The sequence below is a fragment of the Selaginella moellendorffii genome, unplaced genomic scaffold (assembly GCF_000143415.4).
Source record: "Selaginella moellendorffii unplaced genomic scaffold, v1.0 SELMOscaffold_89, whole genome shotgun sequence".
NCBI classification, from domain to species: Eukaryota; Viridiplantae; Streptophyta; class Lycopodiopsida; order Selaginellales; family Selaginellaceae; genus Selaginella; species Selaginella moellendorffii.
In genome coordinates this window covers 368,105-391,771 of record NW_003314350.1, presented here as the reverse complement: position 1 = coordinate 391,771, position 23,667 = coordinate 368,105, and the positions used below count along the sequence as shown (strand labels likewise).

Here is a 23,667-nt window from a genome sequence, read left to right as displayed (position 1 = left end):
CAGGGAGTTTAGAAGTGCTGACAAACTCAAAAGGTATACGGAGGGCCTGATTGCAGATACCTCCGACTTCGATTTTGATCGCCTTGTAGCCTTCAGAAAGGGATGTCTGCCAGTGCCTGATATAATAACTTCGCTGTCAAAACCGATTTCATATAGAGTGAGCAGTAGCATGTCAAGCATCGAATGGCCCTGAGTCTGTGTGGTAACACTCAAAAACCTGTCCTCCAACAAATTTGCCACCACTTGACACTCGTCCAAGACCACTACATGATTTCTTTTTTCAATGTGCTTAGCTTATGAAGAAAACACCAAAAACATGGCCGAGTTCTTGCTCATCGTTGGACTTCACAAGAGTAAGAAGACTCCTCGTTAAATACTCCAAAGGATCAGGCTATCTATCCTTCAACTGTTTGAAGAAGGCCCACACAATCGTTTCATTAATAAAGAACAGACAAATCCATGAAGAAGGTACGAGGAGATTCAATGGACAAAGCTCCACCACCTCAGGGAGTTCCTTGTATGCCTTGAAAATATAAAGTCTGGCGATGAAAAGCCCAGCAATGCAACAGCTCAAAGGTGTAGGAGAAATTGGCCCAGTCCCAGGAATATAACTCAAGAAGCGTCAATGCAACATAATGGAGGTCCTTTGAACCCTCATCACGAGGTGCATGCTCTGAGAGGCCACACACACACATATATATATGCAATACTTTTCAGAGGCCAACTCATAACGAAAACTCACAACTCCCAGAGGCTCCAACGAAAATACACTCACAACTCACAACTCCCAGAGGCTCCAACGAAAAAACACAACTCCGTCCTAGAGGCCTCAAACCGCTTACGAGAAGTGACCAAATTCTCGCTCTCTTAACCCCTGGAGTAGAAGAGTAGGCCTGTTGTTGATTGTACATATTTCAGTCTTGGTCCGCCTGTAGGGCCGTTTGAAAGCACCTCCTGGCATATTTGGATAGTCTTGCTTTATATCCTCCCAAAACATATCCAGCAGCACAAAGAGAGACAGGTGATTCACAAACTTGGAATTCCAGAAAAATGTTCCATTGAAGGGCTTTCGCTATATAAGATTGCCTTCCAAATCTGCGGGATCCTTCACAATCTCCACAAACGATATCCGGGCTTGAAAGTCATGGCACGAAGATTTGCGTTTGGCAATGTAAGGATTCTCTTCTTGTTGGTTTGCTCCTAAATTTTTCTTCTCATGCTAGCCGGCCCAGACCATCGATCACCTATAGGCACATAAACGAGGTGAAAACAGAAGATAAAAGTTGTACAGGCTACCTTTAAAACCCTAAAATAGTCTATCTTAATCCAACGGTAATGTTTAGGTTAGAATATACCAGAATGATTTAGAGACAGCTTACTTTTCATTATAAAGGAGATATTTTCTTCTTCTTTCGTGGATATGCCTCTGGCTATGGCGACCGCCTCTTCACTCTTGTTATTGCCACACAGGGCACACGCGACGCATTTCACTCCCAGGTGCTCCTCCTCCTCTTCTTCTTCTTGTCGAGATTCTTGCGGTCCAGCGCCATTTTCCCGCCGATCGATCCTTCTCCCTCCCACATTCTTCGCGATCTCCATCCTCCATCGAAATCTCGGGTTGCAAGAGCAAGATCTCGCGCTAGCAGCGGAGAAAGGAGGAGAGGAGCTAGGGTTTAAGGTGTTCGAGGATCCTTTCGATGGCTACTCCTTCTCCTATCCGGGATCGTGGTTCCAGGTCCGCGGCGCCGGCGCCGATTGCTTCTTCCGGAGCCCCGTGAATCTGGATGAATCGGTGACGGTGGACGTGAGCTCGCCGTCGAGCTCGCGATACCAATCGATCGAGGAGCTGGGATTGCCACAGGATGCCGCGCAGGGATTGCTCAAGCAGCTGTCGACGGAGTTCATGTCTACGAGGCTGGGAGTTCGCAGGGAGATCAACGTTCTCTCGTCGCGATCCAGAGTGGATGGCGATGGCCGCCTCCTCTACGAAGTGGAGGTAAGTTCTTGGCCTTCTCAGTTCTTCTCCTCGAGCTCAATCGATTCTTTCTTTTGCTACCACCATCTTCTTTCTTCATTGATCATTTCTCTAGCATCTCCCTTTAGCTCGATCGATTCTTTCTTTTGCTTTTCTTCTTTGATGATTCTTCCAATCTTCTCCAGTGACTACTTCTTCGCCTTTTCTTCTGGGGTTTTGCTTGCGCGATTCTCGATTGTCATTGCAGAAAGCCATTCCATTGTTTCCACGATCCAATTTTTGTTTCTTCTTCTTGTCGTTGATTTGCCAAGCTTTTTGTCAAAGATTTGTGCTCACAGCTCCATGAATTCGATCGCTTCATCGCAGGTGAACGCCAAATCTTTTGCCACGAACAACCAGATGGCGATCCTTCCCCAAGACCGCGTCATGAAGATCGAGTGGGATCGCCGCTACATCTCGGTGCTGGGCGTGGAGAACAAACGACTCTATCAGTTAAGACTCCAAGCGCCAGAAAGAACGTTCGCATTGGAGGGTGACGATCTTAGAAGGATAATGGATTCCTTTAAAATCTCCAAGATTTAAGTCATCATTAAAAAGTTTTGAGAGAATTCTCACGTCGGGGATGTAGCTCAGATGGTAGAGCGCTCGCTTAGCATGCGAGAGGCACCGGGATCGATACCCGGCATCTCCAAACGATCTTTATTTTTTCCTTAACAAAGAGTATATTTTTTTTAAAACCTTTTGCCTTGCTGTGTTGTTTAGCTCCCATTGTCCACAGCGAGTTCTCTTTGCTAGGGCGCGCGGGCGAGCGTGGGCCTGGCGCCGCTCGTCTCTATCGATTTCTATGGATTTTCTGGTGGCGATCGCGAGCGCGATGCTGGTATTGCTGTGGAGGAGCTCGGTGAGGGCAGATTCTTGCATTTGGGAAACAGCAATTGAAAACTATCGCTACAGCTATAATCTCGCGGGTCCGCTGCGCGGGTTTGTCCATGGAGTGCGCAGCGAAGATGGGTATGGCATTCCTTTCCGGGCGTTACTCTCTCATCGATTGCTTCTTCTCCTTCCAGGTTTTACAAAGTGGTCCAGAAGGATTCCAACGGCGACAAGACAATCGTTTGGTTCCAGGTACGAAGAAAAAAAATTTGCTCCATTGTTCTTAGCGAGAAAAAGAAAACCCCGTGATTCCTTTTCGTTTCTCTGTGTTTTTCTCTAGCTATGCGAGCACATGAAATTCAATCACGATCCTCCCATTTGCCAAAGATGCGAGGTAACCAAGAGAAAAAAGTTTTCCTGTGATGGATTGGAAGCTCACTAAAACTTATGGAAGTAGACTTGCGGAGGACCCGATCACTGTGGCGAGACGTGCAGTGCTCTCGAGGCCGTCACACACTCCGGTACTTGGTTCTTTTTTTTATCTTCCTTGTGCTTCGAGCTAGCAACTTTCATTATCTTCCAGGATTTCCATTGTGTAGGACCTTGGGTTTTCCATCGACTACGACGTATTCACTCATAGGTACGTGGCTTGCTACAATACTTGACACGTAAAAGCTGATTGTTTGTCGAATCTTTAGACAAGCGCAAACCAGAGCAAGGTCTGATCGTCGACATGGTGGCCAATACTTCTCAGGACGCGTGTTCCTTCTCAGTATCTGTCTACTGCAAGAGAACTGGTCAACAAGAGGTTAATTCATGTCCAAGAACACTGTCGCTTAAAGTGTTTTTTAATGTCTTCTAACTTGTTTTTGTTTCTTTTTGCTTTTGCAGCTCCCAACTTCGGTTTCTGGAGATGGCTGCCACTACGTATGCGTTTTTTCTTTCACTCTTAAACGTACTCTGTGTTTGACATTTGCATTTTCAGAGGGCAGTTCTTAAACACCCGGCAGGGTGTCCTGTGGTGACGCGCCTCGATGGCGGAGGTCTCGGGTGGTTTAGCACGTTGCTTATTGTGTAAGTATGCTTTATTCTGTGCTCATTGTTCTAAGTTGATTTTCTTTGCTGTAGATTACTGTGCTTTCTAGTTGTGTATATGATAGCAGCGACAATTTATCGAAGAAAAGCGCTTGGCATCGTCGGTGTGGAGGTAATTCTTTGTCTCGTCTATGGCATTGCATAAAGCGGTGGCTTGAATTGGTCTCTAGGCGATTCCTCACATGGACTTTTGGAGGTCTATTCCCTCGAACATTCAGGTTTGTTATGTTATTGAAGGTGCATTGATGTCCTCTGACGAACCATTGTTACTGCAGTGGGGTGTGGAGTATGTGATAGGCAAAGTCACTGGCCTTTACAGACGAGTTACGGAGCCATCTTATATGCGGGTCAATGAGTAGCATAGCGGATTTTTTTTCTTCTTTTGAGAAACGCTCTTGGCTATTTTCTTTCGATTGATTATTCAAGAGCGTGATTTCAGAGCTCTTCGGGTGTATAGGAGGCTGCGATTTAAGTTGGCTGCTCATGTAATATTTTCTCGCTTTTTTCTTTTTCAGAAATCAAATGGTAGCCAGTCACGTTCTTCATTTAATGAGGTAGGACGTTTTCCTGTGACGCTCAGTATAAACCTGATGTTTGATGTTTCTTTTTGTCTTACAGGAAAAGCTTGGAAGAAGATAAGCTATGGCGTCACGATTCTCAAGCGCTCTACTTTTGGTGTTTTCTTCTGTATTTGCCATTGTGAGTTCTCAGCAGGAACTTCTTGGCAAAGTGGAGGAGAACTTTTACGAGAAAACTTGTCCTGCTGCGGAGCGCATTGTTCGCGATGTTGTCACTTCCCATTTCGGCAGGAACCGGACTGTTCCAGCGGGACTTCTTCGCTTGTTCTTCCACGACTGCTTTGTGCAAGTATGATTGCTCTTCTTTCGTTGATTACACTCGCATTGGTTCCTTGCCTGGATGTAACTACAGGGATGCGATGGATCCATCTTGTTGGATGCTTCGGAGGACGGCTCCGTCATTGAAAAGGAAGGTCTACCGAACAGGAACTCGGTTCGAGGATTTGATGTCATTGACGATGCCAAGACAAGGCTGGAGCGTGTATGTCCGGGTGTTGTTTCCTGCGCGGACATCGTGGCTCTAGCCGGAAGGGACGCAGTTGTCCTGGTAAGAAAGAGTTCTTAGTTCCATTCCATCACTCACTCTTGCATGCTTACGATCAGGTTGGAGCTCCAGACTTCGCTATGCCGACAGGACGTCTCGATGGAAGAATATCACGAAGGTCGGAAGCTGATGCTCTTCTCCCGGCCCCTTTCTTCAACGCGACACAGCTCAAGGCTAGCTTCGCGCAGCAAAATCTCACCGTCGAGGACCTCGTCCACTTATCAGGTACCGAAGGTTTCTCTACTCCACAAATTTTCTTATCAACTTGCTCAAACAGGTGGTCACACTATTGGTAGATCACAGTGCCAGTTCTTTTCCAACAGGCTCTACAACTTCTCTGGAGGCAGCCCGGATCCACTCCTCAACCCCTCCTACCGAGCAGAGCTGCAGCGCCTGTGTCCACAAAACTCTAGACCCACGGATCGAGTGACACTGGACCGAGCCTCGGAGTTCAACTTCGACAACAGTTACTACACAAATCTAGTCGCGAAGAATGGATTGCTCACGTCGGACGCGGTTCTCACAGTCGACAGCGAGACCGAGAGCATCGTGAGATCATTCGCGCGCGATCCCGACAGGTTCCAGCTGAGGTTCCAGAAATCTCTGTTGAAGATGAGCAAGCTCGGCCTCAAGAGCAAAGCGAATGGCGAAGTCCGGCGTCGTTGCAACGCAATCAATCCCAAGAGAATGGAGGAGGAGAGCTCGCTAGTCACTGCCATTACCGACGCTATAACTCGAGCTCTCGCCTTCTCCAAGTAAAAAACACCAGCCACAGGGCCACATAAAGTAGAAGAAGTTGCAAAAATATAAGTTGTGTTACCAGAGAAGTCACTGAAATATACACACGTACACGCGCGTCCATCCTTTCTTCTCGAGTTTTTCTTCTCGGATTTTTCTTCTCGTTCTCGTGACGAGAAACACTCTTCTCATCGAATTGCTTTGTATGCGGTGGAAGTGGCTCGTTTTGCAGGGAGCTTGCGTAAGATGTAGAGCACGAGAGCCGACGGGAGTATCTCCACAAGCTGGAAACGAGAGATGATTAAAGTTAAAACTGTACTGGAAACATTTACACTAGAACTTACCAAAAAGTACAGGAAGTTCAAGATTGGATGATAGAGAACATCAATCTCAGCCTTCTTGTCGAAAGCAGACCATGCCACCTGCGAACAAACAAAAGAAAAGAAAAAAAATAAACGCGCCATTGCTAGAAAACTTGCGAAAGCGAAAGGATATACATACCACCACAGAGCGAATAGTGAAGCACGTAAAGCAAATGGCAGTAACGCAGCCAACTTCACGAAGCTTCTTTCTCCGTCCCTTTGATTCGATGGGAAATCTTCGTAGCATCAAGAAGAGCCTTCCTCCATACAAGAGGAAGCCCAAGGCACCCGCGAAAGAAACTCCTGCAATGCAAGGAAAGTGACGATTGTAAGCGAGGAGAAGAAGAACAAACTTAAAAGATTTTAGCATGCCTGCGAAGAAGACCCGGGAGAAAATGTCCCACACAAGCATCGGATCCCACCATTGTATCAGCCATATCGCAATCTGTGACGAGATTTTTAGTTTCATGACAGATGAAGAAAAGAAGGAGGGTACCTGGAAAACATAGATTGCCGTGTTGATGATCAGGAACGACGGTCTCAAGTTTTCGGTGGGAAGACTTAGAGCCTGTGATCGAGAAAGAGTTGTAAGAACAAAGAAGAAAAATGGCAATACACTTGAACCTGATAGAAGATTTCGGCCCAGAACAAAACGAGCAGTGTGTAAGTCGAGAAGAAAAGCAAACCAGGAAGGTCCAGCAAAAAGGATTGGAGAATCTGCACAAACACCAAAAAAAAAAAGAGACAGAGAGAAGGTTTTGAGGCACTGAAAACCATCTCCTACTGGATTTTAAAGATAGACTTACGTGAGGACCGACGTGCTGAGCGGGCCTTCGAAAGAGGAAGACGCTAGCTCGCACTACAAGGAAAAGGAAAGCATTCGTGAGAAAGAAACCTTGGCTATGGTAGACACTTACCAGCGCATACGAGAAAATTGAGCAAATGGAACACCTTTTGAGTCGTCCAGCCATAGTCGCGAACCCTCCTGTGGATCCGGATGAGTTGCACCTAGAGAGCCGAGAACAGTGAGACCCACAAAGAAAAGAAAATGGAGAACTTACAAGAGCTACAATGGCGATGGCGGCATATAGAGCAGCCAGTGCGTAGAAAACCCCGTCTTGCCAGGATTTAGAGCGATTAAGCTCCTCCCACCAATCTTTGGCCTTGCTCAAGCTGTGATTCAAGCTGGGAGATGGAATGGAGCTCGCCATCGCCACTAACAGTCCTTCCGGATCTCTCCTCATCGCTACACTCTCCCTAGTCTTTTGCCACGCCCTAAATGCTTACGTGATAAAAGGGAATGGGTTTTAGAGGATTTATAACTGGTTATCTCTTCTTTGCGTTGGCACCTGCTTGTCGGGACAAGTCATTCCTTGAAACTCTCCATTTTTTGTTTGCAAAGTTCTTTATGAAAAGACCCAATGTTACTTCTCTAAAAGCTGCTATAATTCAAGGAGTTTCTAAATTTTAAAAATAATAAAATTTTACTACATGAAAATTTAATTAAAACTGTTATGATCCACTACACTATGCAGAAACAGTAGAGACTCTGGTGTTCATGCCACAGACACCAAACCCTCGACACAACCTAAAATATCCATCTTCACCATAGTTCTCGCTCCAAGAATTCTTGAGGATCCAGTAGGGCTTATCACCATCCATGCCATAGCCAACAAGGAGCACCGCATGGTTCATGTTGTCCCCACCCGGGCAAATGCGAGGGCAAGCTACTCCACCCATATAATCCATTATGTAATTGGCATTGAGCGCAACTGCAAAGACCACATTGGAAACAACATTTTCTTGTCAACTTTTGCCAAAGAGCAACACGCTACTTACTCGAAAGAGGCCCATTTTTCACGAGATTTGCAGCGATCTGGTCCTCATCCTCAGACACTGTCAAGTAGTTTGCAATGGTGGCAGCCACCTTGCTTGGGTGGAAGCGGCATCGGTGACAGGGAAACATATACTCCTGTTTGTAAAGGTTATGACTAAAACTCTTCCAAATAGTCTAATGTGTGGTTAAGTGACTAAAATAGAATAGAAAATTTAATCACTTAGGCTCCACTTCTTCCAATAGATAACTTGCAAAAAAAATTTGATTGGAGGGAGTATCCTGTGAAGAACCAATTAAGTCCTTTTTCTATATGATCTTAAATCTCACATTTAAAAGTTCCAGGGAAGTTGTGGCTCTTGCTGGACTTTTAGCAGCACAGGAGCAGTGGAAGGTGCCCACTTTCTAAAGTCTAGAGAGCTTATTAGCCTGAGGGAGGAGCAGCTGGTTGACTGTGATCGCATGGTAATTCATTTTTCATAACTTGATCTGAATATGGTCATGCTGATCCATGATTACTTGGAACCAGGATGGTGGCTGCAAAGGTGGTGACATGTTAAATGCCTATGAGTATATCAAAGCCAAGGGTCTTGAAGCTGAGGAAGATTATCCTTACCAAGAAGAAAACATCTTTGCCACTTAGCCTTTGCACTTAATTCAAGTGCTCCATATGTCCAATCTTATGATAAACACCCCAAAGGTACTATTAACATCTCAACCCATTAAAGCTATATCCATTTATCTTTGTCTCATTGGTAGTTCAAAACCACCTATGCCATATTCCCATCTCTTAAAGGTTGGGTTATTTGTAAATAAGTGGTCATCCCAAAATTGCACCTTAGCATCCTTAAAATGCCCAAAGACATAAAAAACACTTTTTCCTAATGTCCCTTCATCAATCCCCACTAAATCCCTTTCCATCCATAACTGTGTTCGCTAACACCACCACTAAGTCAATGCCTGAATGCTTGAAGGTCTAACCATTAAATCTCATTGACCTCTTGAACTTCCTCACCATGTGACCATATCCTTGGTCATTACACAAGAGGACTATTCATCTTCTTTTCTATAGTTTGAGATATTAGAACAACATTGCAAAACACTATAGCCCTACTTGAGTACTCTCTTTACCTTCCACTATTAGTGCTCTAGCCATATGGCTAAAGCAAGGTTCCGATAAGCCACATTAGGTATCTAAGTAGGTAATGCCACCCATACTTGGATTGGGATCATTGACTATTCGATTTCCTAAGAGAACTAGAGCTAACTCTTGAACACTTCACCAAGTCGCCCCACTTGTTCATTTGTGTTCACTCTAGCTTTAGACTCTTCAATGGTTATATCATCACCCACCACATGAATACAACCTTAGTGTCACCTCAAAGCCATTTGGAAGAGGAAGTTAAAGCTTTGGTCACATTAGCCTTTCTTGGCCAAATTAGTTCCACTAGAGTCTTCCTTCTATATCTTTTTGGAGCTCAAACTAGTTTGGGAGACAATTGCTTTGGGATTTCATTCTTGGACTCGGACTCGAATTCGGTCTCAGTCTTGGTCTCGGACTTGGTCTTGGTCTTAGTCTCAGTCTTAGTATTGGTCCCTATCTAGGACTTCTTCTCAGACTCCATCTCAAACTCCATCTCAGATTTTTTCTCGGACTCCATCTCAGACTCCATCTTGGAGTTAGTCCCGACACTTCCCTGTGTCATGACACTTGCCATATATCGGTCCCTCTTGTATCCTTTTTTAGAGACTCATTTACCAATCATTTTATACTTATTCCTTGAACACTTTTTTAGAAGTTCCACTCTCACTCTTGACTTTTCGAGTTGGAGCTTTTGGTCCAAATGTGTTACCCTCATTGGACTTTTGCTTCAACCATTGCTATATGACACTCTTCCAACTCTACTTTGGGGCATAAGGATTTCTGTCTTACAACTCCACCACCCATTTAATATCCTCAAACTATTTTATAAAGACCCTATCATGAATTACCATTTTCATCTTTAGCACCAAACTAATATTCGTCAATGGTGCAACACCAAAGGACTCACAAAGAAATAAAATTCTGATGGTTAGATCACCTCAAAGGTAGGGTTTTCCTTAATTCACTTGCTGCTTAGGTCTGAAGGTGTGTTCCTAGTGGAGCTTCATCTTCGTCACACATAACTTCCAGAAAGTTCTTAATAGATTCTGAGGCGTGAATATATACAGATTTTCAATGGCCTATCGTCTAAATTTACCAGGTTGAAGGAGCAGCATTTTTATTCTTCTTTCTTTTGTTTCTCTTGTCCTGATGAAAAACTGTTTGCAGCCAAGGAAGATCTAGTGAGTGCACACAGCACAGACTTATCACACTCAGCAACAATGATTGCATTTGAGCCGGTCCTTCCAGTGTTACGGTACCAATTCCTACTGGAAGTGATGATGATCCTTCAAAAGGTCCATTCATTTTGGCATTCAAGGATGAGGCAAGTTGAAGCCGTGCATAGCAGTACTGCGAAAAACAAATTACTTCACAATGCAAGGTACATAAGCATTAGAAATTGCATAGGAGCACCTACTCACTTTGTTTTTTCTAGGCTGCTACTATGAAGGGTTGTTCAATCACTGCCTCAAAGGCTTACCACTCCCCCTGGTGAAAGCATTTGTCCCAAATTTTAAATATAGCACAGAAGACTGAGAAGCTTGCGAGAAGAAGGCCATGATGGCTTGTCTTGCTGCATCTAGATGAGACAGGATTAAGTTCGCAAGGGGAGTTTGCAAAGAGGTGTTCAGTGATGTAAGGATAGCAAACAAGTGTGGAGGGGAACTCCACGAATACCAAGATGAGCAAGCATGGAGAAACCATTGCTGCCTAGGGACTTGAACCTCCTCACGCTCCGATGCTAATTGTCACCATGGCTGTCTGGAGGTTCGTCCTCCTTAGCGCTGGCTTCTTCAACAATGCCATCATTGTTCTCTATCACACTACTACTTTCTCTTTACTTTTTATCAAGCATTCTTTTGTATTTCATCTCCCCCCTCACAAAGGGTCATAGCCCTAGGATTATTACTAATCCCCCACTAATTAATCACATTTAGTCTAAAACAAAAGAAAAACCCATGATTTTGATTTTGTCTCCGATTAGAGCACACTCTAGCCCTTGACAACAAGCTCCAGTTTGCTGGTCCACAAGGATACACAAACAGATCAACAAAGAACACATCGACAAGCAACCACAACCAAGTCTTGATCGAGAATCCAGGCTCCAAACTTTAGAGGGAGGTCTCTTACAGATGGAGTAGATGACAAGCATTACCAAAGCTCTCTAGGGAAGCAAATGCTCAAGGATGGATGAAAAGGTGGTCTGGTCTCTCTTAAAAAGAAGAGTGATGCAATAGCAGCAGGAGTAATGGATTGACCAAAACTGTGGCTCGAGTTTGTGAGTGAAGCTGTGACAAAGCTAACGAAATCTTTCAAGGACTAAAGGAAAGAGGAAGAGAAATAATTATGGGCTCATATTCCAAGTTCATCAAGCTCCCTGGCAAAATTGAACTGGGTTAGGTAAGTGGTGTCTGGAACACAGCCATGCTTGGACCCAGTGGCAGTGAGTTTGCAGCTGGGAGTGTTAAGACTGCATGGCTTTACAAGTGACCAAACTACACGAAGAATTTGCTGCAAAAGCATTGGAAATTGAATTCCTCATTAGTTGTCTTGAATTTTGTAACACACAAGAGGAGTACAGTGAAAGTTCCACTTGGCACTGCAGCTGAATAGCAATGCCTTGGATGTCCAGTTTTACAACCAATATGGATGGCCAAGACTAATCTTGCAAAACATTTGTAGCCAACTCAAATCTGAAGCAATCAATTGTTTTCACTTTTGAAGATGAGTACCTTTCAATTGTGCAGCAATAAAGAGTTTATCAAGAAGCTTTCCAAGGCTGCAGAGTTTGATATTTTAAGGTGGAGAATATTACACATTTTTTCTTTAGTAAAGGTCAAAAGAGAATATTCACAGTAGAGTCTGATGGGCAGTACTTGGCATGATCAAGGAGGTGTCGCAGGTATCTTGAGATATTCAGTAGATCTGTGTGTCACACATGACCTAGGAAGAGTCTTGGTTACTGTTGCTTGCATAAAAAATAGTCAATATTAAATTTAACATAGTACATACAATGTGTCTACAAATGTATATACAACTTTAAACAAAAGATAATATTTTTAAAAGAGAGATACTATTACTAAAAGAAAATAATTAAGACCACTATAAAATAATTTTATTTAGAAATCTTAAATATGTTATTTTTAGCATTTATAATCCTATTTTTTGTAGATATGGTTTCAAGTGCAATAATTTGGGGAGATAATTACACATTACTTCAAGATGAAGTTGATATAATTATTGAACATGGATTTAGAGTACTTGAAGCACAAATTAATAATTCATTTCCTGATTATTCTTCTACTTATGACAATTGGATGTCTGTTAATTTTGGTAGAGGAGCTGCTCTTTTAATGATAAATCGTATGGAAGCAAATCCTCCAAATTGTTTATTTGGTAAGGATAAATTTGAATATACAGTTAATGGTCGTGCACTTAGAAGTGGATTTCGGTCATTAAGAAATATTTATACTGATGCAATGCTAAAAGCACGCTCTAGTATGTGTGATATTAAATCTTTAAACTATAGAATTGCATATGCTATATATTATTGGGGGAATATTACTGATGATATTTACAGTTCAAAATCTTTACATACCATTTCTTATAAAGATCCTAAAACTTGTGATACTACAAAAAGTACATTAATTTCAGGTTTTTATAAGCATAGCTTAAGAACTTCTGAATATTTAATATCTCCAAATGGGAAAAATATACTTTTTATATCAACAAACTGTAAACTTGTATTATATTCTGGTCAAAAACTTGTGTGGATATCTAGAGTTATAAAAACATATATTGGATTTTGTGAACTTACTTTACAAAATGATGGTAATCTTGTATTAAATTCAAAATTTAAAACAGTAATTTGGTCTAGTGATAAATATTGCATTAATCAACCTTATTGTTTATTTCTTACATTCATGACAATACAAGATGACTGTAATCTTGTAATTTATTCACTAAAATCACCAAATCATGTTTGGTGGTCTACAGGAACACAAAATCATCCTAATTGTGTAAAATGATATATTTACCATTAATTTAAACTTGTTAACTAATGATAAAGATATATTTTAAAATACATTATGCCAAATAGTTTATATATTTAAGATAGTTGACTAAAGACTTTTATCCTTTCATTTCAACTCTAGTGTATATAGCTTAATGAATTTAGTAATATTTCTTATTATGAGTGCTTAAGATATGGGATAAATATATTAATTTGGGTTTAGAACCTTGCTTATATAGAAAAATAGATAGACCAGATTCAGTCTGAAATAGACAGTTAATATGCTATACTACAAAAATTAGCACCATATACATGTATGTATTTAAAGACCTTACACTATCCTTCCTCTGGAAAATGAAAAAATGATAACATACATCAGGTGGATTCAATATTTTTGGAATTCAAATTAATTTTTTTTCTTTGAATTCAATTAAGTTCAATTCATTAAAATTTTGAATTTAAATTTGAACTGTTCAATTAGCATCACAAAAAGTTATAGAGATTTTAACTCCTTATGTCATTATAATAAATTTTATTAAAATCAGAATAAACTTGATTAGAGATCAATTGATAAAATAAAAAATTAAGATTAGTTTAAGAGATAATTCAAATATTTTTCTAGTGATATTATTAATCTAAGTGGTTAATATGTTATAATAAACACTTAAAATGATTTTTTACTTCTACCTCTCCCCTCCCTCTCCTCTCTCTCTCCCACACCTCTTCCTCCCCCTCCCCTCCCCTCTCTTCTCTTCTCCTTTCCTCCCCCTCTCACTCCTGATAGCAGCTCTATCGTGCGCAAAGGGAATTGGGCAATATTTTTCTATAGGCATTGACGGCCTTGTTGCTGCCATGGCCAAGGCTGGCAGGATGTATGGGCACCCAGCTCCTCAAGAGCCAGTAGGGTGGTTGCTCTAGGCATCCTTGACAAGGAAGAAACAACGAGAGATATTTTTACCTTTTGTGATTTCCACACATACATGAATGTGACATAAGAAAGGCAATGTGAGAGTAGTGCACCATGACAGATTTGATCGGCGTAAAGAAATTTCTACCATACCTAGCAAGTGGATGGCCTTAAACACCTTCTTGACAGACCGTGATCTGATCTCCTAGCTAGTTTCATGAGCTTCTTTGGATCATAGACAAAGATCATCACAACAGCGCAGCATGGTAACTCACAGACCTAGATATAGCAAACCTCTGGGTGTGATTGATAGGCCTTGACTGAGGCTAATGCCCATCAGATCATAATTGTGATGAACTATATGACTAGCACAATTGAAATTCTCAAGATGAGCTATGGATTGAGTTATTCATAGGATGTCCGAGTGGTGAGCATGAAAATCCAATGTGAACGAGATCTAATCCTTCCAAGCCGGATGCGGCCGATTGTAAGCTCCTATCGAGACATTCCGAGAGACCAGATTCCTCGCAGGCATTGAGTCCAGGTTGTGCCTAGTGCAAGCACTGCAATCCTCGCCTCATCTTCAAATGCTGGTGATCGGTTGCCGATGCCACACAACACAATGGTTGCAGCTTAAGCCCAGAATGGGCATCTGTACCTGGTGGAGACAATGTTGCGAGGGATGGAGATCCGAAAATTAGTGTCAGAATCCGCTCTTGATTGGCTACGCAGTCTATACAAGTGTGAAAGGATCTTTCTGAAGATGCTGCAGAACTAAGTGATGTCAATTTGGTATTTGCAGAGAACTTGGATGCCACTAAGTGTCTGTTCAACGACATCCATTAGTCACTAAAGATGGTTTTATTCCCATATAGAAATATTAGATTATTACACATGAACCTTTTCTAAGGGTTTTGTAATTTGCAAATTATCTAATGTTTTATAATTTCTAATATTAATCGTATGATAGAGACACGGTGTCTTCTCTTGCTAGGTGGGGTTAGGTAGTGCAGCTTGTATGTATGACCCAACATGGCCCTCTCCCTTTGGTATCTCTCTCTCTCTTCTAAAGCAGAGTATGGAAGAAACAGCAGGTGTGTTGTCCAAGTCCTACCATTTTGAAAATTTGTCTATACATGCTTGCACTTAGAGTCATTGTGGAGTGTATTTTCTTCTTTTTTTCCCTCTTTTTTCCTTGTGCAAGGGATTTCTCCAAGCATCACTTTCACAACCCCAACCAATTTCCCTGTGTGTATGATGACTTGAAGCAGAGGTATAGCAGGCTATAGCAGTGTGCTTGTTTACAAAGTAAGTGACTGACTGACTATAGGGCCTTCTCCTCTTCACTCACCAAAATCCAAAATTTTATTAGCCTACATGCCACAGTATGCCTCAGTTTGCAAGGAAGTATAGTGGCGCTATTACTTGATTGCAATGCAGCATCTAACACACCTCTGCAAGAGAATCATGTCACCACAAGTTGTGGTTGCTTGGCCTTCTTCTTTCTCTCTTGTTTCTCCTTCTCTAGGCCTTCACATTGGTGGAGCTCGCATTTCTTCCAATGCTCAAGAGGCTCAATTCCAATTCCTCTGCTCACGATCATGATCATACTGCTGCTGCTGCTGCTGCTGCTCAGTCTCCAAGATTTGTGTTTGAATCCAAGATGACAGTGCTGCTCCAGGGATTTGGGGATTCACCCCCTGCAAAGGCCACCAGCAACAATTCTTCTGCTCAATCGATCTCCTCGGAGATTGGAAGCCTCTTGTGGCATCACAAGTTCTACTCCAACAACAAGAACATCCGATTCTGGCTCCCAATTGCGCTGTTGCCCCTCGTCTTGCTCAACAGCTGCTTCATTTACTTTGTCTTTGTCCGTGGCAGCGAGAATTCCCAGCTCTCTGCGCCCGTTGGAGCTCCAATTCTCCCAGATCTCCAAAACTCCTCGATTTCCGACGAGATTCACCAGTTCCCCGCATTGCCAGGCAGCGATCTCGACACCCAACAACAAGATACTCCCTCGAATTCAGGTAATTTGAATTGGGAAAACCTTTCCAGGTACTAAAAACAGGGGAAGTGCTATAGAAAGCTGCGATTTGAGCAAGGGCGAGTGGATTTTCGATTCTACACCACCTCTTTACACGAATTCCACCTGCGATCACATCCAGCTCCTCCAGAATTGCCTCAGAAACGGCAAGCCCGACACGGGCTACCTGCATTGGCGATGGCGACCTCACAACTGCGACCTCCCGCGATTCGACCCCGCCACCTTTCTCGAGCTCATGCGGGGCAAAAGTATGCTCTTCTTCGGAGACTCGCTCGCCAGGAACCACATGCAATCGCTCCTTTGCTCCCTCTCCCAGGTGAGTTCCTCGAATCTCGATTCTTACGAGCCATGGGAAAGATTTACTAGAAGTTGATCGAAATTTTTCAATGTGGTCACATAAAAAAGGTGGAGAGACCCGACAAGGTGTACTCACGAGAGGACAAGGACGTGAAATGGGGCTTCCAATCCTACAACTTTACGCTCGCCATCGTCTGGTCGCCATTCCTTGTCAAGCACGTCAAGGTTCGCGACGATCCACTCCTCTTCAATCTCCACTTAGACGTCCCACACCCGGCATGGTGGCCATCGCTCGCGAGCTACGATTTCGCGGTCATGTCCGCGTCCCAGTGGTTCTTCCGCCCAAGTCTCTACTCGATCAACAACACCATCTTCGGCTGCAACGAGTACTCCCGCGAGAACTACACCGACGTACATTTCCTGACGGCGATGGAGCTCGCATTCCGTACGTCCCTCCGCGCCATCGCCACGCTGGACGGCTACAATGGGACCACGTTCCTCCGTACGGCCTCGCCGGAGCACTTCGAGCACGGGACGTGGAGCACCGGGGGGAAGTGCAACCGTACGCGGCCGACACATTCCGTACGCGATGCCGTACACGGCGGCGGCGGTGAGTTGGAGCTGCCGTGGCTGCCGAGCAATCTCAACCGTGTGCAGCGCGACGAGGCCCGGAAGTTTGACCCATCCAACGGCTCCAGGCTCCGGGTGCTGGACGTGACGTACAGCGCCTACCTCCGGCCCGACGGCCACCCCGGGCCATACAGGATATACCAGCCGTACGCGAAAGAGCCCGGCCGCCACGTCCAAAACGATTGCTTGCATTGGTGCTTGCCGGGGCCTGTGGATATGTGGAACCAGCTCCTCCTGGAATCTGTGAAGAAGTTGGAGAGAGACAAGGAAGAGTAGATCATATAGAATAGCTTTCTTCTTTGGTTCTAGGAGTGGTCGAGGCTTTCGTTGGCTGGACCAACCAGCCATACTTTGAAGAAAATGAAAGAAAGAGGAGAATGGTGACTGTCCAGCGACCAGTGGAGAATTTCTTCGAGTAATGTAGTCAAGAAGAAGCTGTCAATCGCTGGAAGGTTTTGAATCGAGAATGTGGCTTATTACTTCTGGAAGAAAAGATACACGAAGAAACATGAGATCCCCGAACATCAAAACAGGCTTAATCGTCGTCGTCACTGTCGTAGCCGGAGTGCTCCAGCTCGTCTCTCATTGCCTGGAGATGGGGAGGAGAAATCGGCTCCACCATCTTAATCGATTCACTAGGCACGCACTTGATATGGATGACGCCGTTTGCTGCCATGGCCTTGAGCTGAGCCTTGCAAGCTCCCTCGTCACCGCCAAACACTTTGCTACAAACAGTCGCCCATTCCACGGCTCCATCCCTGTCCACCAAGAGCTCCATCACTCGCTTAAACATCTCGACATCCCACCTTAAGCAATTCAAACAAGCTGTGAGCTCCAGAAAACAACAACAGTGAAGATCTAGCTTCTTACCCTTGATCGTCGCCTTCCAATCCAAAAGAAACAAGAGATGCCACCGATGCGGCCATGGTGCCAAGAGAGTTGTCCAGTGGCATGATGTTTACGGAGAACACTTGATTTGCGCAACGCTTTAACAGCAATGGACAGCCGCCGCAAACTCGATAGATCTTGCCCCACTCTTCGTCATTCAAAGAAAGAACTCGAGGTGGAGCTGCTGGAGGGGGAAGAGGATTACCGCAACTCCACCTCCACCATCGCCGCCACCATCCATGTCCCGGGCTACCGCTGCTACTACTCACTTGACTAACTAGTAAACCACTAAAAAATTCCCTGGCCTGCGCTTCACTGAAGTGATCTACATAAATAAGCTCCGTAAATCTATCCCCAATCCAATCCTCCCGCAAGGAATCGTCCCAAGATGCCATGATGATCGTCGCAATCTTGTCCTGTGCAATCCTTAAGAGATTTCTAAAAAGCTCTGCTGCTCCAGGAAGAGCTTTGATCTTGTGAGCACAATCTAGAATGAAAACTGGGGCTTTCTTTCCTTTCTTCCTGCGTGCCAAGCCCAGCTCCCTAAGCACAGCATCTAAGCCTTGCACTAGAAAGTTTTCTACTCCAGCCTGCCATTGCAATACCTGGTCCTCTATATCCATCCGCATGTCCAGGAGAAAGATTGGGAGCTCACTCGTAGCCCGGAATTTCTGGAGAAGTGCCGTCTTGCCAGAGTTCTTTGGGCCCAAGACCAACACAACTCGCTCGGCGCCTACCAACTGTGATAACGCATCCAGCTCCTTTTCCCTGCCAAAGAACGCCATCGGTTTGAGGTTTAGGGTTGAGAGGCTTTAGCATTTTATAGAGGATATTTCTTTAAAGGTTTTCTTTAATGTCTCCTAAATTAAATATAAATAATATTATTAATAAAAATTAATTTTTTTCTTAGCTTGGAATATTCGTCCAGAATTTAGGGCAACCAAGTTCTTCGCATTTTCTTCCATCGATCGAGGGAAGGCGGCCCAGCAAGGTCCCGGACTGTTTCGCGGCGTTGAGATCGTGTTGCAGCCCCGTGGAGCTGGAGCGCGGGAGGAGGCTCACTCCACGCGGAGGCGATCGACGGCGGCAGCAGCACGAATCTCTTCGTCTCCAGCGCGCTACATGTACGCGCGATGTGGCAGCCTCACCGCGTCTTTGACCGGATGGTTTGCCACAACGCAGTGGCGTGGGCGTCGCTGCTGCTCGGCTATGCCCGGCAGGGGCAGGGGGAGCTCGCGCTGGAGATCTTCGCGGGGATCCAGCGGAGGCAGGGGTGTGATCCCAACTCGCGGTGCTTCGTAGTGGCGCTCAAGGCCTGCTCGAGCTGTGGCATGCGAGAGAAGGGCCAGGAGATCAGTAGAAAGGTGGTGAAAGCCGCGGCTCTGGAGAGAGGGATGGAGATCCATGCACAGGCTTGTGAAGTGAATATATTTAAAATATGCTTGGATATTCTAGAATATTATACTAGTTATTCATTTAGATTAATCTTGTATTTATAATTTATAAACATGTTTATAATTTATAAAGTCTTCTAAACATTTCCTAGTATATTCTAGTTTATTCTGCCATCTAATGGTTGATTTTTAATAAGATTAATCTTGTGTTTATAAATCATAAATATGTTTATAATTATAAACCTCTATTTGATCAATTAGATTAATTAATAGAAATAACACTAATTAAACAAACTAAGCGTTGTTGTATGCAACATGCAATAAATTTTTCTTTTATGTGGATGCATAAAATATAAAAATGGAATACAAAAATGTATATATCTGATTAAGCCAAAAACCTTAGATTATATAATGGTCCAGATTAAAATAAATCCAATGGCCCCATTACACTAATATTAATATATGGTATTATACACTTCGACTTCACATTATCCTTAGAAAGATAGAAAGTAGTTAATTAAGGTTTTTTGGTTGATAGGCCAAAATCTAGAGGAATATTAAGTGGATTTGTAGGCATTTTTGGAGGATTAGCATATTGAATATCATACTAAACCTCATAAACTTACCATTTGATACAATCCATTGAGCAAGGAGCTCTTTGGATAAACTATGTATTATAATAGTGGAAAAACAAAATAACACTAAATCAAATATTTTGTATTTTATACGTGGACAATGATGGAAGTTATAGTGTTGTTATTGTCCTACTTATAACTCAAGTGTTTAGTAGATTTTGTTTGAATTAGTTGAAGAATGTTTGTTAAATATTAATCCCATGACCTAGCATTGGCAGTTTGTGACAATTGTGAAGGTATACTTAACTCCATTAGTAATATTAAATTTATATAGTGAAGCATCAATAAAACTTTATACCTCTATAATTAATATATATATATATATATATATATATATAGACACACACACACACACACTAAAGAGATAGTAAATAACCATCATAATTTAAATGTTGAAAGTTCAATATACTTCATGATCATCCTTCTTAATGTCTGAACAAACCATTCCACTAAACCATATATCTATGAATAATAAGCATGAGTGAAAGTGTAGTGTATCCTCAATTAAAACATTAAAACATGAAATGCTTTAACCATAAATACTAAACTATTATTTAAAAGAATCCACTGTAAACACCACTCGATTGAGGAGGAAGTATTTAACAATAATCATAAGTATACTAGCAAGAGCACCAACTTCCACCCAACAACACAATAAGTTAAATATTATGGCGTTTTTTTTTTTTTTTAATGTTTATGGCTATCCACACTAAAAGTGGTATTAGAGTGTGGTTTTTTTTGTGATGTTATTGGAAAGTGGTTTTTTAAAAGTATTGTGGTATTTGAAAATGGCTTTTGGTTGTTATATAGTTATGAGAGTGTCTTATGAATAAACTATGGCTTTTTAAAGTGGCTTTTTTCAACATTATGGCAATCAGTGTGTGATAGTTCATGGCCTCTTTTTACCTTAGAAAAGTTTTCTTACATTTTTTTGTCCTTGAAAAACAGAACATGAAAATGACATAGATTCAGAACAAGTACACAAGGATAACACACTATAGCAGTAAGGAAAGGAAAAGAAACTAAACTGGAAGACATTTAGTTATTAGCCCTTGTGCATTTGAGAACCTCCTCAAGCATCCTTTCTATAACTGTGATTTGGCCTTTCACTATTTGGAGCTCTTTGTAGACCTTCTCATATTCACTTATTGCAATGTTAAAGCCATTGGCCAATTCCTAGATGGCAGGGCTAATCCACAACACATCTTGAACAGCTTCCAACTACTTCTTTATCTCCTCTTTCAGTTCAGGATCATTTAGACACTTGATCTCCCAAACAATCATCCCTGGAATGCTGCTCAACACTAACATGTGTACAGAAACCTCAAAAAATGGAGCAAGTAAACTGGAAATAGGGCATCTGAAGTGCTGAAGTGAAGTGGTTTTTTTTGTGTGAAATGAATGTGGCCTTCTGAAAGAGTTATGTAGACATATGTTTTGAACAAATCATAACTAAAAAAATTTATAGTATGTAATTTATTTGCAGTCAACCAACATATACTTAAGCTTCCCATCTCTATCACTACTTACTTGAGTGTTTTTGGTGCATCATAAATTAGACCAGCCAATGAACATAAGAACTCTACTTGCAACTTCATATCTACCAGCATTGCTCAACACTAAAATGTGCACCTTCATTATCTTCTGTTGATGTAACACTGAATGCACTACTGCAAAACCATACTTCTGTACCTCCACAATGTCATCAACTTCAACTTGGATGTAGCCATTTTCACTTCTAGTGCATAATATGAACTGCTCAACTTTTGACCAAAGTTACTTTGTAGTGCATATGGTTTTCACCTTTTATTCTATGGTGATTTACCATAGGATAACCATCTAAAACCTCCATATGCCACATGTTATATGCCACGTGCCATATGCCACATGTCCAAAGACAGTGGAGCGAAACCCAAGTTTTAGGGTCTTAGGCCACTGAATGAAGGAATGGAGCCAAACTCCTTAACATGGAGCCAAGGCACAAAGGTATTAAAGCACGAAGCGATTCTTGAGTGTACAGCCCAAAGAACAAATGGACAAAAGGACAGAGCGACTTGAAATAGTCTTAGAGTATCCAATATCACAATGTTAGGATTAACATGCAAAATAGAGCCAAATGGAGTTTGGCATTATTTCAATATACTAATAGACTAATGCAAAGATATAGGTACTCTATTAATTAGTATGGTATAAAACTTAGGCTTAGACCCAAACCAAATGCAAAACAAAGATAAGCACACAAACAGTAGCTAAACTATGCCTCAGGTTGGTCAGCTATGCTTGACCTACTCACTATCCCTACTATATATTTGGAAAACCCCTATAGCCCCCCCTCCCCTCTCTTAAAGAATGCACATTTTGTGCTTTCACCCTTAGTACCAAAAGTTAGTCTATGGGACAAACTTGAAACTTATTAAATATGGAATGGCATTAGATTGTAAATTTGGAAATAGAAAGAGCAACATTATATTTAGGACAATCTCTATATTCCATAGATATGTCTAACTAGTAAATTTAGACACTTTCCATAAATAGCCAATAGGACTAAAATGAGATTAACACAAGGGACATGATAGCGAGAGTGTTTAATAGACATGATAAGTTATCACCTAACAAGTATTAAGGGACCAAACTCAATATTGCGAAGGTTTTTATCAAGCTAATGCAATACAGAGTAAAAGAAAACTAATAAACTGAGCCAAATATGTTTGGATAAATAGACACTTAAGAATTCCTTCCTTATGCTTGTCCGACCAAGTACAAATGCTAAATCAAGTTTACTAATACTTGAACAAAAGGGACTGATAAAGGGTTCAACAATACTGACTTTTTGCTGTCGTGTTAGTAAGAAAAGAATATCCGAAAGGAGTTAGCAATAAATAACTTTCGATACCCATAGTCATATATGTGATATTCATATAATGCACCCTATGTATAGAAAGTCTTTAGTGGCTATTTTATCCCTATTTATCCCCCAAGGTTCCAAGGATCCATAGTGATAATATATTTAAATCTCATCCCATGATCACACTCTTTCGAGATGTTAATGTCCTCATTGATTATTGATTAACAACCTTTATTAACCCAAGAGGAACTAACACCTCCATTTCTACATTGAATTTACTAATACCTTCATTGTATAGACCAACTATTCCATATGAGGCAATTAGTTATCCACTCGTACTATAGTGCCACAATGGATAGATGCTCCACAAGAGGAAAGATATATGCATGGATGCCTAATACATATGATTTCAAAATTTAAGGGTAAAAATATATATTGTTTAAGGGTATATTATATTTTAAGTAGTCACTAATTAATGGGAATTGAACCTATGCCATTTTCTCTGATACCACATGTAGTGCACTCTATCTTTCTCCCCTTAAGCCAACTATAAAAAGGACAATTGCTTAATGAGAAAGTTTTTAATAACTATCTATCCCCATTTATCCCTCAAGGTTCCAAGGATCCACGATGATAGTATATCCAAATTTCATCCTATGATCATATGCATTACATACTTTGAGTTCTATTGAGTTGTTGTTGGTATTAACACACACCCCCATTCATTGTAGCTTTCTCCAACCAAAGCATATTTACAATCCTAGTATTAGTGTTGGATGATGTCACAACACCTATACATGACAACGGCGACCGTCGTAGATGAATTGCGGGGCCGCCCTGCCCTTCGTCTCTCCCCCCTTTCTCGTTTCTTT

At 42.1% G+C, this 23,667-nt stretch overlaps 7 protein-coding genes and 1 non-coding gene across 8 annotated transcripts; 5 read left to right on the top strand and 3 right to left on the bottom strand.

The window, feature by feature from the left end:
• The first annotated feature begins 1,405 nt into the window (after positions 1–1,405).
• On the top strand, positions 1,406–2,593 carry LOC9638611 (psbP domain-containing protein 1, chloroplastic). Its single transcript, XM_002988549.3, has 2 exons — positions 1,406–1,996; positions 2,342–2,593. Exons 1-2 carry the CDS (start codon positions 1,421–1,423, stop codon positions 2,555–2,557), a joined length of 792 nt encoding a protein of 263 aa, XP_002988595.2. The 5' UTR covers positions 1,406–1,420; the 3' UTR covers positions 2,558–2,593.
• Positions 2,594–2,666, top strand: TRNAA-AGC. The gene has a single exon. It is a non-coding gene; the product is annotated as a tRNA-Ala (tRNA).
• Positions 2,667–2,734: 68 nt separating this feature from the next.
• On the top strand, positions 2,735–4,386 carry LOC112341716. Its single transcript, XM_024662311.1, has 12 exons — positions 2,735–2,876; positions 2,930–2,986; positions 3,043–3,100; positions 3,189–3,242; positions 3,306–3,369; positions 3,432–3,488; positions 3,547–3,656; positions 3,740–3,775; positions 3,834–3,922; positions 3,977–4,055; positions 4,114–4,161; positions 4,219–4,386. The coding sequence occupies exons 4-12, from the start codon at positions 3,201–3,203 to the stop codon at positions 4,300–4,302; spliced, it is 609 nt and encodes a 202-aa protein (XP_024518079.1). The 5' UTR covers positions 2,735–2,876; positions 2,930–2,986; positions 3,043–3,100; positions 3,189–3,200; the 3' UTR covers positions 4,303–4,386.
• A 57-nt stretch (positions 4,387–4,443) lies between these two features.
• On the top strand, positions 4,444–5,931 carry LOC9638069 (cationic peroxidase 2). The gene is made up of 5 exons (XM_024662309.1): positions 4,444–4,497; positions 4,562–4,810; positions 4,874–5,068; positions 5,125–5,290; positions 5,343–5,931. The coding sequence occupies exons 2-5, from the start codon at positions 4,586–4,588 to the stop codon at positions 5,822–5,824; spliced, it is 1,068 nt and encodes a 355-aa protein (XP_024518077.1). The 5' UTR covers positions 4,444–4,497; positions 4,562–4,585; the 3' UTR covers positions 5,825–5,931.
• Positions 5,862–7,451, bottom strand: LOC9638068 (protein TOM THREE HOMOLOG 1). The gene is made up of 9 exons (XM_024662310.1): positions 7,227–7,451; positions 7,083–7,173; positions 6,972–7,024; positions 6,790–6,882; positions 6,662–6,733; positions 6,538–6,610; positions 6,305–6,468; positions 6,148–6,225; positions 5,862–6,087 (listed from the first exon to the last, which is right to left on the bottom strand). The coding sequence occupies exons 1-9, from the start codon at positions 7,407–7,409 to the stop codon at positions 5,992–5,994; spliced, it is 903 nt and encodes a 300-aa protein (XP_024518078.1). The 5' UTR covers positions 7,410–7,451; the 3' UTR covers positions 5,862–5,991.
• Positions 7,452–7,692: 241 nt separating this feature from the next.
• On the bottom strand, positions 7,693–8,131 carry LOC9638610 (cysteine proteinase 1). Its single transcript, XM_024662347.1, has 2 exons — positions 8,005–8,131; positions 7,693–7,892 (listed from the first exon to the last, which is right to left on the bottom strand). The coding sequence occupies exons 1-2, from the start codon at positions 8,129–8,131 to the stop codon at positions 7,693–7,695; spliced, it is 327 nt and encodes a 108-aa protein (XP_024518115.1).
• Positions 8,132–15,523: 7,392 nt separating this feature from the next.
• Positions 15,524–17,431, top strand: LOC9638067 (protein trichome birefringence-like 26). Its single transcript, XM_002988545.2, has 3 exons — positions 15,524–16,089; positions 16,145–16,422; positions 16,512–17,431. Exons 1-3 carry the CDS (start codon positions 15,624–15,626, stop codon positions 17,307–17,309), a joined length of 1,542 nt encoding a protein of 513 aa, XP_002988591.2. The 5' UTR covers positions 15,524–15,623; the 3' UTR covers positions 17,310–17,431.
• Positions 17,432–17,549: 118 nt separating this feature from the next.
• Positions 17,550–18,392, bottom strand: LOC9638607. The gene is made up of 2 exons (XM_002988466.2): positions 17,904–18,392; positions 17,550–17,839 (listed from the first exon to the last, which is right to left on the bottom strand). Exons 1-2 carry the CDS (start codon positions 18,314–18,316, stop codon positions 17,569–17,571), a joined length of 684 nt encoding a protein of 227 aa, XP_002988512.2. The 5' UTR covers positions 18,317–18,392; the 3' UTR covers positions 17,550–17,568.
• Between the last annotated feature and the right edge of the window lie 5,275 nt (positions 18,393–23,667).